Here is a 15,290-nt window from a genome sequence, read left to right on the forward strand (position 1 = left end):
TGGTGTTTTTTACTTTAAGTGACATATAATACGTCCTTAGATTACAAATTACGGCTTAACTTTTTAAGCAACGCTGTAATATCATAGTGTCAACTAATGATAAAGTAATTTATATGCAAACGAAGAGCTCGTCAAAGGAGGACGAATACATCAATTCTCTATTGACAGTCAACTTACGCACCACATATCTAAACAATTGGCCTGAGAAAGCCCAGCAGGAAGATAGAGAACGTATGAAGCACCCCACTTATACTAAATTGGCCAGCAATATCGCAATAGAGAATTAATTCTGATTGTTTCATGCTGCCGTGTAAAGGGAATGCTTAAGCATGATTATGAGATTCTGCTCAAAGAGGGGACAAATCTAGTCTTGATCTATAGTAGGCAAGAAAAATATCAAAATGACCAATTCTATCTATAAAATACTATATATACAAATATATTATATAAATATTATATACGTATTTCCATTGCAATTCAGAATGGACACACTCAGTGAGCAGGTTAAAACTTCAGAGATACATTGATCTATGCAAATACCTTTAAAAGCAGAGTCGGTGGATATCAAAAAAGCAAAAGAAAATACGAGTGATAATGAAAACAGGTTTATTAACAAGTACAATTATTTTTCGATCGTTGTCGATTACAATCCTCAGAAGATAGTCTTTTTTTTTTTTATATATCTTTATTATATTTATTATTATACAACATATGGACAGAAAAGGCTGTACATTCCAGACTTCAGTCGCTCATTCTTGTGTAACAACTAGAATATTATACACTCCTGGCTGCACTGTTTGCTGCCATAAAGCCTTAATTATTAGTTAATTTTTAGTATTACTGTTAATTTTATTACTCATTATCAAAAATACATTTGCTTGCATACGACAACCACCCACATACCAAATCTACCTTTGTATTATTCAGATTCCGTATCTAAGAAGAGGCCATAAGTACATCCTTTGTTGGAGTCAATAATAGATGTTCCCAATTTTTTTTTTACCTAAGCTATATATAAAAATCGCCAGCAGCTACAGTGACAAAATCCTGACAGACACGTCCTACAGTGACAGACACGAATGGGAGATTTAGAGTAGGACCGATGAAATTCGATAGGCCTGGATAAAGCTGTCAGCCATCTGTCTCCATTGGTACTTCCCCCGTTTCAGGGGAACTGAGTTCAGATAATAGCGCTGTTGCTTCGGCTAATGTGTCCTGTGCAGATACAGTTCTCTGAAACGTTTTTGTGTTTGAGTCCTCATTGCTCATTTCAACCCCGCCGTCGTCCTTAGCTTGTCCGTCTGAACTACTGACCAACCGCTCCATTTGGTTCTGGAGCCACTCGACGGCCCATTGCCAACTCTGTACACTTTTGAGGAGGTATTCCTTGGCTGTTTCAGTCTTAGTAGCCAATGTGACAAGGAATTTGATGCCCTGATAGGCTCGCCGACTATCGTTGTCCTGGCTAGCAGCGACAATTGCAAGGATACCATCATGATCAGGGGGTAGCGCACCATTGATAATTAGTTCTACACGTTCCGCGCGTAAACCATCTTGTACCTGTAGCAATTTCATTAGCAGCTGCGATAAGTTGCGCAGCTCATTCGATGGTAGATTTGCAAATAGCACCATAGCTTGCCGGATAATCACTCGTGATAGTTCTCGATTGCAGAAGCTTAGTTGGGCCAGTACGCTGAACAAGGCTCGTGCGTGGGTCAATGAAGATTCGGCACAGGCGCACACAAGTTCATGAATGAGTCTAAAGACGCCTGGTGCGGTAAGAGAATGACGTACGTCGTCCGGTAACGGTAACGGCTGTTCCACGGACACTGGAATCACATGGTCGATCTCTGGTGGATGAGAATACAGTGGTGAAAGATCGCACGCCTGGATCAGACTAGCCAATGTACGGTGCAAGAAGATCAATTCGGCCGCTTGACTAGCGCTCCAGCGACGAGGAACCTGTTCCTATATCGGAAAAATAGTGACAATTAATAATTAATTGCCTTAAATAAAACTACAAATTTAGATTCGTATCCGCACTTGTATTTTTTGGGTTTTGATGGGCTCCATAATGATAACTCAAACTTTGTGTTCACATTTTTAAGAGCAACAGTGAACTTACATCATTTTCAAATTCACAGGCACGTTCGCCAAGCAGAAAAACAACTAAACGCTTGTACGCTTGGAGGCGTAACATCTGCTGGCAGGACAACGTGCCCATTTGAGCGTACGACGACAATACTGTTAGGTACTCGTTGCACTGTCTGCAGCTCTCCTCAACCTCTTTATCAAGCAGAACGAGTAATTTGTCAATGACAGTTTCTACCTCGGATGATTTGGTCGCCTGAAGACACTTATTCAAGATTTGACCAAAGAATGCCCGAATGTTCCGTAGAGGACAATCTAACAAGTATAGTCTGTAATTATACGAAATACACCAAGTACCTTATGTCAGTTGCTAGCATTATGAAAACAGCATTTTTCGCCATGAGATTTTAAAGCATTATAAGTATCGGCGCTCTAGGTTTTTAAAACTTTTTATCGATGTTTATGATGTCTACGATATAAATTATTAACTGTTCACTGAGTTTTTAGTAGATCATTAAGTATAGAGTAATGTAAACGTACTTGAGAAGACTGGCACCCTGTTGTGCGAAAAAACGCAGTAGCCACAAAGCGGCCGATGGACTAAGCAGCAGTAGTTTTTCCAAAACCGCAATCCATTCCTCAATAAATCCGCTGTAAAAATAGTACTTTAGTTTGTATCGTTATTCATTTCAGGTATTTTAATAAGGTTGTCGTTTTTTTGAGGGCTGAAAGCTATTTCTTACGTAATTGCAAATAATTTGGCATAAGTTCATATGAAAAGCAGCATATTTAAAACTTCTAACAATAGTTATTTGCCTCTTTCCTTCCGCAAGATTTATGCACGAACAGACCTGTCTTTGTGCTTGTATTTCAAGTAGGTATTGAGAAGGAAGTGGGTGCCTAACTTGATGCTCTCTACCATGAGTTGTTCGAAATCTTTGTCACTGGCTTGCACACACTCTGCGTTGATGGAGCACAGCTGCAGTATAAACTTCATGTAGTCCTTGTTATATATCTCCTTATTGTGCATAAATTCGAGGTTTTCTTCGTGCACCTGTTGCTGAATGTGCGGTGGTACGCGTGAAGGAAATAATCCTCTGCGTTCCCCGTGGTCTACAAGCGTTGTTAACTGGCTTAGACTGTCGGCTTTGGCGGATGCCAGGCAAGCGCTTTTAGAAGCTACATGCAGTGGCTTCTCTTTTTCTATATAGAAGGAGAAACGATTTTTACCACTTTTAGGTGTTTTTGTTGACGTGGGATTCCTCAAGAACAAATCTTTTCGCTCATAAAAGAGCATGTAGGCGTTCCAGTGTCGAACGCGATCTTCCGGATAGAAGGATGACGTATCAGACACTTTGGCTTTATAATTCCCACCGAAGCACTCAATCTCGAGCGTCGCGTCGGTTAAATCAATTTTTTCAACCGTAGTATCGTTGAACTTAAACCACGTATTAGGATCGTGCTTTTCACGACGATCTTTAATAAACGAATAGTAGTGACCGGCATTAGCCTGTCCACTATGGACCACTGCGCCTACAAGTTGATAGCAGTTGGCATCAAATAGCTCTCCACCCCTGCCGCTACCCATTTCCTTTTTGTCCAGGTACTCCACAGTGTACGGTGCCATATCGAGCACCCACGGAAACTTGAAGTAGTAGTCAAACTTAACGGCGCGATTAGCCTCAAAATCGAAACCAAATCGTTTTAACTGAATGGTGAGCACCGGAGGGAGTTTCTTGATGCAGAGCCGCTTAACTGTATCTCGTTTGTGACCGCAGCGTTCGCAGAAGTACGCATTGTCACCGCTAAGTAATTCTCCTTTGACAAATTGCTCGAGGCTTTCAACGAGACTTTGGCTCTTTACCGGTAGATTTAGGGCCATAAATGACTCATCACGTACGTAGCGATGCGGACAGCCCTGGCAAATTTTTTGATCTGAGAAAATTCCTTCGTAGAATGGCTTAAATAGTGCGTCAGTACTTAGCTTTTTCTCAAGATATTCATCCACCTGGTCAACGAGATGCGTGAAGAACTCGAACGCGTCGTGCTGCTCGCGCACGTTGACCGGTGTTCCCCATAGTCGGAAGGAGTTCCAAAATTGTTCGGGAATGTAGTATTCGAGCTGCGAATCATTGAGATGTGCAAACACGTTTTGAAGTTGGTGGAGAATGGTATCGAGATCGACGTTTTTTTCACATTCAACGCTTAGTACAGCTTCTCGTAGCTGGGGTTGCATAAACATTTGTTGGAGTACAGCGTTCATATAGCAAGTTGCTCCAGCATTTTTTAAACCAACTAGACCGGAACTACTGCGACCACTAATCAGTGGCTCATATTCAAATTCCTTGGCCAGTTCGTTATTCAGTCGGTGGTGCCGCTTAAGGAGCCAGTGAGTAATATGCATCATATTTGTCAAACAACCCCGCGAAAGTTCAACGAGAATCTGGTAAGCTGCCCGACGGCTCTCGTTTGTCGTACATTTTGGCTGAAAACTCTCAAACGGTACCCTGGTCGTCTTTTTGTTAATGAAAGATGATGCTGGAAATAGGTACTGTTCTAGTAGGTGTTCGATAAGATTAATATCTAGAGTGCTCTTTTTCTCCTCATTACATAGCAACAATGCCTTTATCAGACTGAAGTGGCCAGCCATTAGCTGCCCATCGGTCTCTTCTAAGGATTTCGTCGTGGTGAAGGCCTGCAACCAATTAATTTCTTCTAGAAGCATCTGACCGGTATCTACGTCATACTGTGTGTGGTTAGCCTTTGTGTCGCAGAGCAGTCGATACACGAGATCGAAGTATTCGAGACACTGAGACAACACCTGGCGCGAGGGACCCCGAGCCCGACTTGACGTCACCCAGAAGGGTAGTCGCGACTTCAGTAAAACTTGCAGAAAGAAGCTAGCAGAGTCCTGCTGCAACTGGCTGAGGTGGTAGAAACCTTGTGATGCTGTTTTGCGTACACTTGTGCTTGTGGCATTCACGAGAAGATCAATGATGAATGAATCAACGCACGGAAGTGCCTTGAAGTAGCTTAATCCGTGCATTTTTCTTTGCTCGAGACACTCAACAAGGAACTCTAGTGCTTCAATTGCTAGTAATGAATCTAATCGTTGGAAACCATTATCGACAAGCTTGGCTGATAGACTTTGCATGTCGATATCGTTACTCCCATTGCTTCCCGCCGAGCTACCGCTATCGACACGACCTTGTGCCTGTCTACGAGTCTCCGATATGTAACCGCCTTTCGGGGGTAAATTGTTGTTGACAGCGGATAGACACCCAACAGCCGAAGCCCACGCTACCCGTATGATCGCATCAAGCAGTGTGTGCAACTCCTCTACGGTCATCTGCAGAATGAGAAGCTGTAGATCAACCTTGCGGGGTGTTAAGCCCGTCTTCGATGATGAAGGAAGCATAAAATCGACCGTGGTTTTTTTGCCCGAAGAAGCTTGCGAGGGCCATTTTGCTGGCGAAGCAAGAGGAGTGCGGCACGGATCAGTGGGTTGGTTAGTGTCTGCGGGGGGTTGGATCGCTGAATCCAGGACACTTTTCCCGCAAGACAGAAAACGAAGAACCTGCAGCGCTGAAAAGTAGCAGCCGCGTTGAATATTGTAGTCAATTTCCGCGGAGAAGGCGTCCTGGTGAAGCACGCTGAGTACCATACCCACGCCACCAGCGCGCACAAATGCTTCACAGAAAGCTTGAGAGAAGTTGTCTTGATTCACTGGCATAAGTTTAGCACTTAAAACCTGAAACCAAAATAGAATTCGATATGGTAGCAAATAACTGCCGCCTGTCTTCCTCCTTCCCATATAAAAATATCAATATGAGTATAATTACTAGACGGAAATCATAAGGGTAATAAACAACAATTGAACAGTAGATTAGATTTCTGTATATTTCAGTAAATTAAACATCAACTCACTTGAAGGTTATACAGCAATTTGAAAGGCTGACCCGTAAATCCAAAAAGTTTGTGTAGCACCTCCTTCTGGCTGATCGGCTGCGACAACTGCCGCTGGAGTGGCAGTACTACCGACGGCCGTGCAGGTCCGTCGAAGGCAAGCTTGCGTTGAGTTGATGCCGGAACCATGGGATCGACCTTGGTACCACTGCGGATTGAATCAAGTGCAGCGATAACTTGTGGATCAGAAGGCATCAGATCAAGTAGCGTCTGCACCTGGCGTACGATTTTTGGACTATCAAGCGCAGCAACTAGCTGATAAAGCATGTTGAATACGGCAATATTGCTCGCGATGACCACGCTAGGTAGCTCTTTCTCTTGTTCCGAATAATTAGACGGGGAAAAGGCAGCAGAAGGTTTAAGGTGTGAAGAATAACCAACAGGTGAACTACTTCCCCCTGCTGCCTCCTTGTCCCGCGATGAGCCACCCTGTACCTTCACGTATACACAACAGTCCTCAGTTTCCATTAGCTGAGGGACATCACAAAGGCGTCGTGTGTCATCTGCTGTTGATAACAACACCTCGCCATTCAGATAGCACAGAGTTGTCTGTGCTGATGTACCCAACAGTTGGTTAACTTTTTTTTTAGTTGCCAAAATCGTGGCATTGGAGTGACAACGTAGAAGCTGAAAGTTTGTTCCGTCGGTTGTGCACCTTAAACTAATTGGATAGCCAAAACACGATGCTCCATGAGGTGCTCGAACGCGAACGCTATTATGAGTTGACTCAATAGATGAGATATATCGCTCAACTAAATGTAGTAGGCGGCAGATCGCTTGGTTTGACGACGGCATTGGAAACCTATCCGGAGCGGCGCTGTCACCTGCTCCTCCAGCTGCCGCACTGGAGATGGCAACTACAAGCTGTGGATCATTGCAGCTATCGGCCACTTGCTGCAGTCTCACGTAGCACTGTTGGGCAAACTGTGTGTGCAGTTTGACCGGATCTTTTTTAAGTACCGGTGACAGCTGTCGGTAACATATGTCAAGTATAAAATCAATACTTAATTCAGCAATTTCATCTACTTCGTTGTTGAGGACAAGCATCCAAAGGTAGTCGGCTCCAATGAGCACTGGCTTCTCAACGGTAAAGGCATTTTTGCGTAAATTTTTCGCGTCGCGGTTTACGGCCTCGAAAAACGCTTTGAAGCATAAAAACGCCTTTTGGCCAATGCTGCAAGGGTCGATTTGCATAAGCTTTTGCTCAAATAGTTTGAGACGCGTTTCTTCGTCAAGGTCACTCATGCAACGAACAAAAAAATCGAAGCACATTTCTTGATCAGATATACACGAGTTCATGTTTTCTTTGGAAAGTGTTTTCCAGATCTGGACAGCTTCCTGCAGTGACAAGTACTCGTTGCACTGGTTAAGTGCGAACTCAAGAAAATTTAGGTGTTCCAGAATATACTCTTCGTGAGTGTACAGATTGTCCAGAAGGGTTGATGTTTCTAGGGGAGTTGTATCCTTGAGCATCTTTAATGGCGTAGGTGGAGAATGCTTCGTAAAGAGTGCCGCGTGTCTGTCCGCCTTTCGACATGCAATGTACGCCTCAACCGATCTCTTGTGACACTCGGAGAGACTCTTTGTTGCCAATGATACAAGCTTGACGCTAGCCTTGAATTCGTCGAGAAAATTCTATAACAAAAAGCGCATAAAACAGAGCGATTAGCACCATACATGTTTAAATCTAAAATAGGCAAAATCGTGCTTAGGTCAAAATTAAACAAAGCAGTAGTTAATCTTTTACACCGACTTCATTGCACCTCCCATACGTGAGGAGCTTGCTTGCCTTCCCCCTTGAACATCTGAGACTTGCCTTATCTTGCTTTGTGTTGGGCGCGCTGCGCGTCATTGAAGTTCCGCAAAGAATCCATTTAAGAAACCGCAAAGAAGATAACACCAGCGTCCCAGAAGTGATATCAAACACGCAAGCATCCGCAAACTTCTTCTTCGCCTTATGTTTGTGTATCGAATTTAAAGCTGCGAGGATGGCCAGTAGCTGTTCAAGTGAGTGCTCTACAAGGTGACGGCTGATGTGCGGTGTCTTGACCAACCTCCAAATGAGTTCAAGGGTCTAGAAATAGAGTATTTATGGCAGAATATGTCTTACAACTTACAATGTAAATTAAAAAATAACTCCTTAGTGACGCCTTTCATTTTTAGATGCGATATTAAGTTACGTGGTTTTAACAATGTAGTAATTCACCGAAAATTACTATTGCTGTTTCTGGAGCACACCCAAGCACTCGTGTGAAAGTTATATTACCTATGCTGAACTCGCGTCGCTATCTAGGCTACGTACCAACAGAGGGTTATCAACGGGTGCACTTTCGGCAATAAGATCTCTGCCCATTTTTCCAAGAAAAGTCATAAGGCGTTTTTTCGCTTCTTCGGAACAATGACGTTGCCACGAAGTCTCTACCAGCTGTAACAGCAATCTCAAAAGAGGTTCACTAAAGTGGCAAGCGGCCGCTGCAACGCAGTGGTGAACATTATCGGCCGTTGTACAATTCTGTCGATCCTGCATCGCCCATATACGCTCTAAATCAGTCTCGCTTAGTGTTGATGCAACGAACTCGATAACCAACTTCAGTTTGTCATTGTAGTGAGATTGTTCAATGTTGTCTGGAATAGTTATAAAAGTAAAAAAAACTTAGATTACAATGGCAAACCTATGTCGTTAGCATATTTCAAAACATTGATAAACACCTTTGTGAAAATGGGAGAGAAAATACTGAGTGCGGGTGACAAAGATAAAATATAAAGTATTTGGTCAGTGAAAGTAAGAGTACATAAATAATAATTTCATAGAATACGTACTTTCAAGTACGAGGAGGAGAACTGAGTTCTCAGTGAACCATGTGACAAGGTAGCTCCTTGCGATGCCAACACGAGTCTGCTTCGTTGATGCGCTTTCTTCGATTAACTGAATTATCTGAATAGGATAGAATTCACTGTTTCATTAGAGATTTACGTTAAATGTTTTACATCTGGTATCGCAGTTAAGCATTCAATCAGACGAAAGTAAGTATGTTTATGCTCATATTCAATTACAAACCACCACATGCCCTTTCAGTTTAGCCGGCAAACATGCCATCCAATACGCCATAACGGGGACTAAATATGTATGTTGACCTTCAACAAGCCGGTCGTACAAAACTATCGACATTGTCATTATATATTATATATTTTGTCCTTTTCCTTTTTTCCTTCGATTATAAAAGAAAGTAATAGTTATGACAATGTAGGGGAGTGGTAAATATATGAGAAGTACGTCACAATAACAGACCTCTTTGAATCCACATGTTCGTGCAGCAAAGTGTGAACTTCTGAGAAGCCGTAGGATTACTTTCATGGATGTTCCAGTAAAATCCTGCAATTGATCCGGCCATAGAAACGCAGATAATTGCCTAAGAGCATTCACAAGCTCAGGGAGGTAGGAAATGTTCTTAGTTCGAAGATCGACATCTGTCAATCCTGTAAAGGAAGAGCCGTTTAACGTTTAAAAGGTAAATCCTGATTTCTAAATGGCTAGATCAATACATTGCTAGATTATATTTTGGTAAATTTTTTTACGGAACTTTCCATTAGCCAACTCGAATGCAGCTTACTGACGGGTAGATTTTCAACCTCAAACATTAAATTGACCATTAACGTCCATAACAAAAATCATAAATCAATAATATCTATAAGTATAATAGTACCAATTTACAGACTTTAAAATTACTCACCATTGACAAAATCAAGTGCCTTATGCACACATGGATCCAGTAACCGCTTCATTGAGTCTGGTCTGTACAGTTGGGCAGGCTTTGAGAGTGGCTGCAGAATCGCAGCCATTGCAGGTCCCGATAATTCGTCCCGCAGAAACAGTTGAACCATTAACTGGGTACAGCCCGTATTCGCCAGTTTATTGATAATCTCCTGTAGCCAACCAAACTCCAGTGAAGGGTCAGTAATCTCGGACGGCTCCTCGTAACGGGCATTTCGATTTCTTACGTGAAATTCACATTCGGGATCTAGGATCTAATGATGAAAAAAAGGTGGTTGTATTATAAAATAGTTTATAATTGGTTTGTTGGATAAAGTCATGTTAAATAACCATCTACATTTTTTTACGTTGGTTTGAGGCAAGTCTAACTTAACCATGAGGAACAAATGATTAAGAAAGGTAACGAGAATCTTAGGCTCATTAACATTTTCATTAACTTCATTCCGTAGCATCCCATAGAACTTACAATTGATAAAATACTAAGGACGCTGTCAGGGGCCAAGCCAACCCTAAAGTAGGCTGTGCATACATCAACGAAAATAAGCGCCATGTGCTTAACACCTTCTTGGACGTCCTGAGTCCAGGAAGAAACAGGAAACGAAGCACACAATTTGCGAAAGCACTCCGGCATCACATGTTCCACAAACTGCCGACAGCTTTCGTCTGAATCCGCCGTTCCTGAACAGATACATAATAAATTAGAACCACAATATTTATTATAGTAGGTTGAGTGAAACTCGTTTAATTTTTCTAAATTATGAACGACATCGAAAAGCTTTCGCCTTCACTAATATATGCGTATTAGGTTATCGTGAATACACTGGAGATATCTGAACTACTCTGAATCAGTTTTATAGAGATCAATCGTGTAACATATATCAATGGAAGATATACACTTTTGAAGTTCGGTTCTACAAGTTAGGATAATGTTAAGATTCTATATGTGGAAAAAAAATTAAATTGCGCGTATTTTAACCTGAAAAAGTAAGGAATATTAAGGAAGTAGCATGATGCAAATAAAGTAATACATACACTATATTATCAAAATGTATGCTATATATATATAAATTATCCATTTCGTTATAAAAAATTGCAGATTTACTATTTTCATGCAAAGCAGGTTATACTCGGCGTACAAGATCAGCCTCGACGATGTTTGTAGCGTGTATAGCTCTCTCAATCTCGGGCTTTTTTTTAATCCAAAAAAAGAAGTCAGTGCGGTGGTAAGCGAAACAATTAGTATCACTTGAGTTGAAATTCATGGTGTTTGGCAATAGAAGTGCATTACTATCTTCACGATTTTGCACAACCGTGTATTTAAGAGAGAAGGGTCGTGAAGCGCACCCCTTCATGAAAATCACCTAAACAGACCGCAAAATTCTAGATGAATGTAAGTAGTCCCTATCAAATATGGATCGTGTTGAAATATGCCGACAACACGTACAAGCGTAGACAGACTATACTGAGGGAAACGTCCATCACGGAATACGGCGCGTGAGGAGCAAGTAGGCCACCTGACTGTAGAATCTGGCAGACGGTGGACTTCTCTGACGGCTGAAAGCAAAAACCAGGTGGTTCTGAGAAATCTGTCTGAACTTACAAATTTGCAAAATTTGAAGTTTTGCATCGTGCTCGTGTTTGTCGGTGTTATTTATTTTGGACCACGACTGGAATTTGTACTGGTATAAAACAATTCGGAGTTGATAACACAAAAAAGCCTTCGACCCCAAAACAAAGCAGCCTCATACGATTTTAGTTGCTAGTGCTTGCTCATCTCAAAGCTGAAACAATACAGAGACGCGGTTTTAATATCGAAAGCATTCAATTTTGTAGACGTCTCAAGGAGGACATGACAATCGAAGTGCCGCTGTTAAAGAGCTGTTCTGGATTTCCGATTGCAAAACAGTCATTATTTTGATCAAAATATCGTGAATATCCTAAAATATTAGGGGAGAAAGTTACTGAAAGACCTACTCTTAGGTATAACAGAAATCGATCGTTAGGAAAAATAGGCCACATGTAGGAATCATGTTTACAGTTAACATCCATGCTTTTGCAAGTCAGAGCGTTTTTTGTTGCTATGAACCTATTTTTCATTATGGACTTATGCTACACTTTAACGTAATATTTTTAATATTTTAATTTGACTCTCGTTTTCTTCGAAAACAGTGACTATAAAGGTAAACACAAGTATATAGCACAATTCTAAGATGGACATTAATAACAGTTGTTGCATAATGTACTGTAGCTGCAGATGGTTATAAATGGCTTTATGTACCGCTTAAACAGATTATTATGATCTGAGTCGTCTATCATCGAATTTTCCATAATTTGAAATATTATGGTGAAATAAATTATTTTCAACAAACCGGCTTCAACAAGGCGAATTGTAGCGTGCATGCAACGCGCTAAAGCTTCATCTTCTTTGTAGGGGATAGACCAGTCCTGCACGAAAACGCGACTCTGCAAGTCTTGCAGATACGAAGATGGAAACTCGAGCGGATCGTTGGGCTCCATGGGTGACGTTGATGCAGCAGACTGCACAAGAAAACAGACCAATCAAACCGCAAACAACAAAAAAGTACAAACGAAATGCGAATTAACCAATACAGGTTTATGTATTATCACATTTAACCGACTCTTACTACTACTTATCATGCCTAAATAGTTGGGGGTCGTATCCCATGCACGACCAGTTGAAGAACACAGCATCATAATTTTCAAACATACATTCAAGTGACATTCATTAGTAGTAATGGTTAAGTTCACTCCAGTTTCACAATGTTAATATCACTCCTGTTTTAAGACCTAAAAAACTAAAAAATGTTCATTAGTTATCAGTTGTTTTTTTTACATATCTGTATAATCAGTAACACTCTTCCCCACTTCAAGGCTTCTCTTCTTGATTTTAAATGCGCTTACAAATTAATACTCTTTCCACAATAATGTCACCCTAACGGGTTTTTATTACGCTTTTTTATTGACACTAAGGAAGAAAACTAGCTAAACAACGATCGAACTTCTGATAATGTGTAAGTAAAGTAGATAAAGGCACAACGATACAAAAGTACAATATGTGACAATTAACTTATCTTGTGAGCAAAAGCTTGCCTATGCACATACTGCACGTACTTATAGATGGAGTTACAGTCCATTAAATATAAATTCACTTATTGACGTGTGCTTGAAATAAATGTAAAATATTTAAGAAATAGCTCTGTTTCGCTTTTTGCAATTTCCTTTGTCATTATAAGCTGTGTCATTGTGTTTTGTGGTTCACAATTGCTGTTATTTTTATTTACATGATTTATTCACTTTTTTTTCACAAGAAGAGTAACAAATTTGTGCACACCACTTGCGACATTCGCTAAACCCTTCCGTATGCGCTGTCGTATAAGAGATTAAATTTTGAAATGAAAAAAAAAAGGGACTGAATTGATGCATGACAATTACTCATATTACTCCTTCTAATTTAATTAGGGCACAATCGGCAGTGGACTTAAGTGATCTCTAACTGGCGTTTCCTCCTCCTAGTAAACGGCCGGCAGGCGCGAATTTCGTCCAACTGTGACAATATCAGCCTTGTGCCTAGCGAATACCAGAAGTTGCTCAATCCACTTAATGAGCGCCTTACGTAACAAGTAACGAGATACAAAACCGCGATCAGTTCCAACAGTTACGCTTTACAGTGGTATGATCACATACCGATATGACCCAAAAACAATCTACGTGGGCCCTTGAGTAGCTAAAACTGATAGGGTATTTAAAACTACTACAAAACCAGCAATTTCGAATTGCAGGTTTCTAAATATGCTCAATAAATTATATGGCTTCATTTTAGTCGAATGTCAGTTTCGTTTACATGACACAGTCAAACCTCTATCTAGTAAGCAGTTGGCGAATAGCGACTAGCTTTGATTTCGCTGTTCAATGGCGGCTTATGTGTCAATTACGAAGCGTTCGTTAGTTTTATACAGTAAAGTCGCCATTTTGGAAAAAACAATTAGAACCTCATAGAATAATAATTAGGACTTCATTAACAATTGCGTAAGTACATATTGCTTCGTCCTGCGTGTGGTTCGATGGATTGAAACAAAACCCAAAAATCCGTAATCCCCAGTAGTCGGTAAACAAATTATATCACCATATCAATTGCATTAATATTATAGAACACAGAGCATTGGTTTCTCAAATTTGCTAATGGCTCTCTTACAAGGGCGGCTACGGGCACCCACCGCACACGGTAGATCTCATCGATTTAACTACTGCTTGCCTACCGCGTGCATTCGCGCCCATATATGACCGGCCGCCAACTGACAACGAGTGACCGTTACCTTGATAAGGCTGTGAGGCAGATAACAGGCGGCCTAACATTCCAGCAACGAAGAATAGTGCAGTCCGCGTTCGTATATGGACCTAAAGTCTCATGTCTTATGGCATTGCAAAAAACCACTGGTTTCGATCACCAAAAAGGTAGTATATAACAGAACGGTTCATATGACAACCATCCTGAGAAATTGCGCCTTAAAGAAAGACTAGCGCCGCCCAAAGACGGATTCTGTACGCTCGTGCATGCTTGCTCTTCTGTGGATTATTTATAGCCGGTTAACCGGGTTCCGCCGGATGGACACCTACGCCTTCCAAAAAATGATTACAAGCGCCTTCCAGGTTATACTATAACTGATTCGACTATCAGAATGGCATAAATAAATGTCTAACAGTAAAGTGGGGAGTAAAGCCAAATGAACCACCCGGTGTGTTTTGTTCTAGTGGTACTATTATGATAGCGGTGTCTGTGGGTAGCACTGGTTTTACTGTACACAAACCTGCTGCTGTTGTTGCTGCTGTGAGGACTGTCCATAATCATAACTGATTTCGGGAAATCTTGGGGGTTCTGCGGTGAGAATCGATACTGCTTCGCTCACATCATTGTTTGCCTTTTTCAGCGCGTTCTTTATTGCCGTCACATCACAGAATCCCATCGAGCACAAGGTAGCAATGTTTACGTCGTCCGCAAACTGTTCATCCATCATAAAGCAGCTCAAAGCACAATTTGGGGTGTCAAGACTCCACACCTGACTTATTATTCCTATACACTTTCATGTAAAGCTCATTCTGTTCATATATGCGTTATTCACGCTCATTTCACAATGCCACACTACACTCACGCCAAAGGCGGCACCATCATCACTAGGAGGCGTGAGAGATGGGTCCCGCAAATACTGGGGGCGGCCATGTCGGATTGAACGATTGCATAACACCAGGGATTCCTCAGCTCGTACGGCAATATATCGTATAATGGTATTACTGGTGTCTTTCTCGAAGAAAGCAGTTAGCTCTCTGGCATATATTATCTATGTTGTATATTTTGGTGGGGAAAACTTTGATATACAGAAAACAATGCCATGCATTTTTCCAAAGAGTTATCATGGGAAGGCCCTTAAGCATATTTTGATCTGGC

At 41.3% G+C, this 15,290-nt stretch overlaps 1 protein-coding gene across 1 annotated transcript; it reads right to left on the bottom strand.

The window, feature by feature from the left end:
• Positions 1–592: 592 nt before the first annotated feature.
• Positions 593–15,002, bottom strand: LOC111267134 (ubiquitin carboxyl-terminal hydrolase 24). Its single transcript, XM_022845164.2, has 13 exons — positions 14,656–15,002; positions 12,199–12,367; positions 10,296–10,507; positions 9,789–10,083; positions 9,347–9,534; positions 8,878–8,992; positions 8,360–8,682; positions 7,874–8,131; positions 6,019–7,692; positions 2,943–5,842; positions 2,632–2,742; positions 2,126–2,420; positions 593–1,968 (listed from the first exon to the last, which is right to left on the bottom strand). The coding sequence occupies exons 1-13, from the start codon at positions 14,860–14,862 to the stop codon at positions 1,132–1,134; spliced, it is 7,584 nt and encodes a 2,527-aa protein (XP_022700899.1). The 5' UTR covers positions 14,863–15,002; the 3' UTR covers positions 593–1,131.
• Between the last annotated feature and the right edge of the window lie 288 nt (positions 15,003–15,290).

Source organism: Varroa jacobsoni, unplaced genomic scaffold (assembly GCF_002532875.2).
Source record: "Varroa jacobsoni isolate VJ856 unplaced genomic scaffold, vjacob_1.0 scaffold_1151, whole genome shotgun sequence".
Taxonomy (NCBI): Eukaryota; Metazoa; Arthropoda; class Arachnida; order Mesostigmata; family Varroidae; genus Varroa; species Varroa jacobsoni.

Excerpts from the sequence above, each read along its gene's own strand:
- LOC111267134 (XM_022845164.2), bottom strand. The coding sequence starts at position 14,862 with ATGATGGATGAACAGTTTGCGGACGACGTAAACATTGCTACCTTGTGC. Across the intron at positions 10,508-12,198 it reads AATTCGCCTTGTTGAAGCCG|GAACGGCGGATTCAGACGAA; the intron begins GTTTGTTGAAAA and ends GTATCTGTTCAG. Across the intron at positions 10,084-10,295 it reads TCCTTAGTATTTTATCAATT|ATCCTAGATCCCGAATGTGA; the intron begins GTAAGTTCTATG and ends TTTCATCATTAG.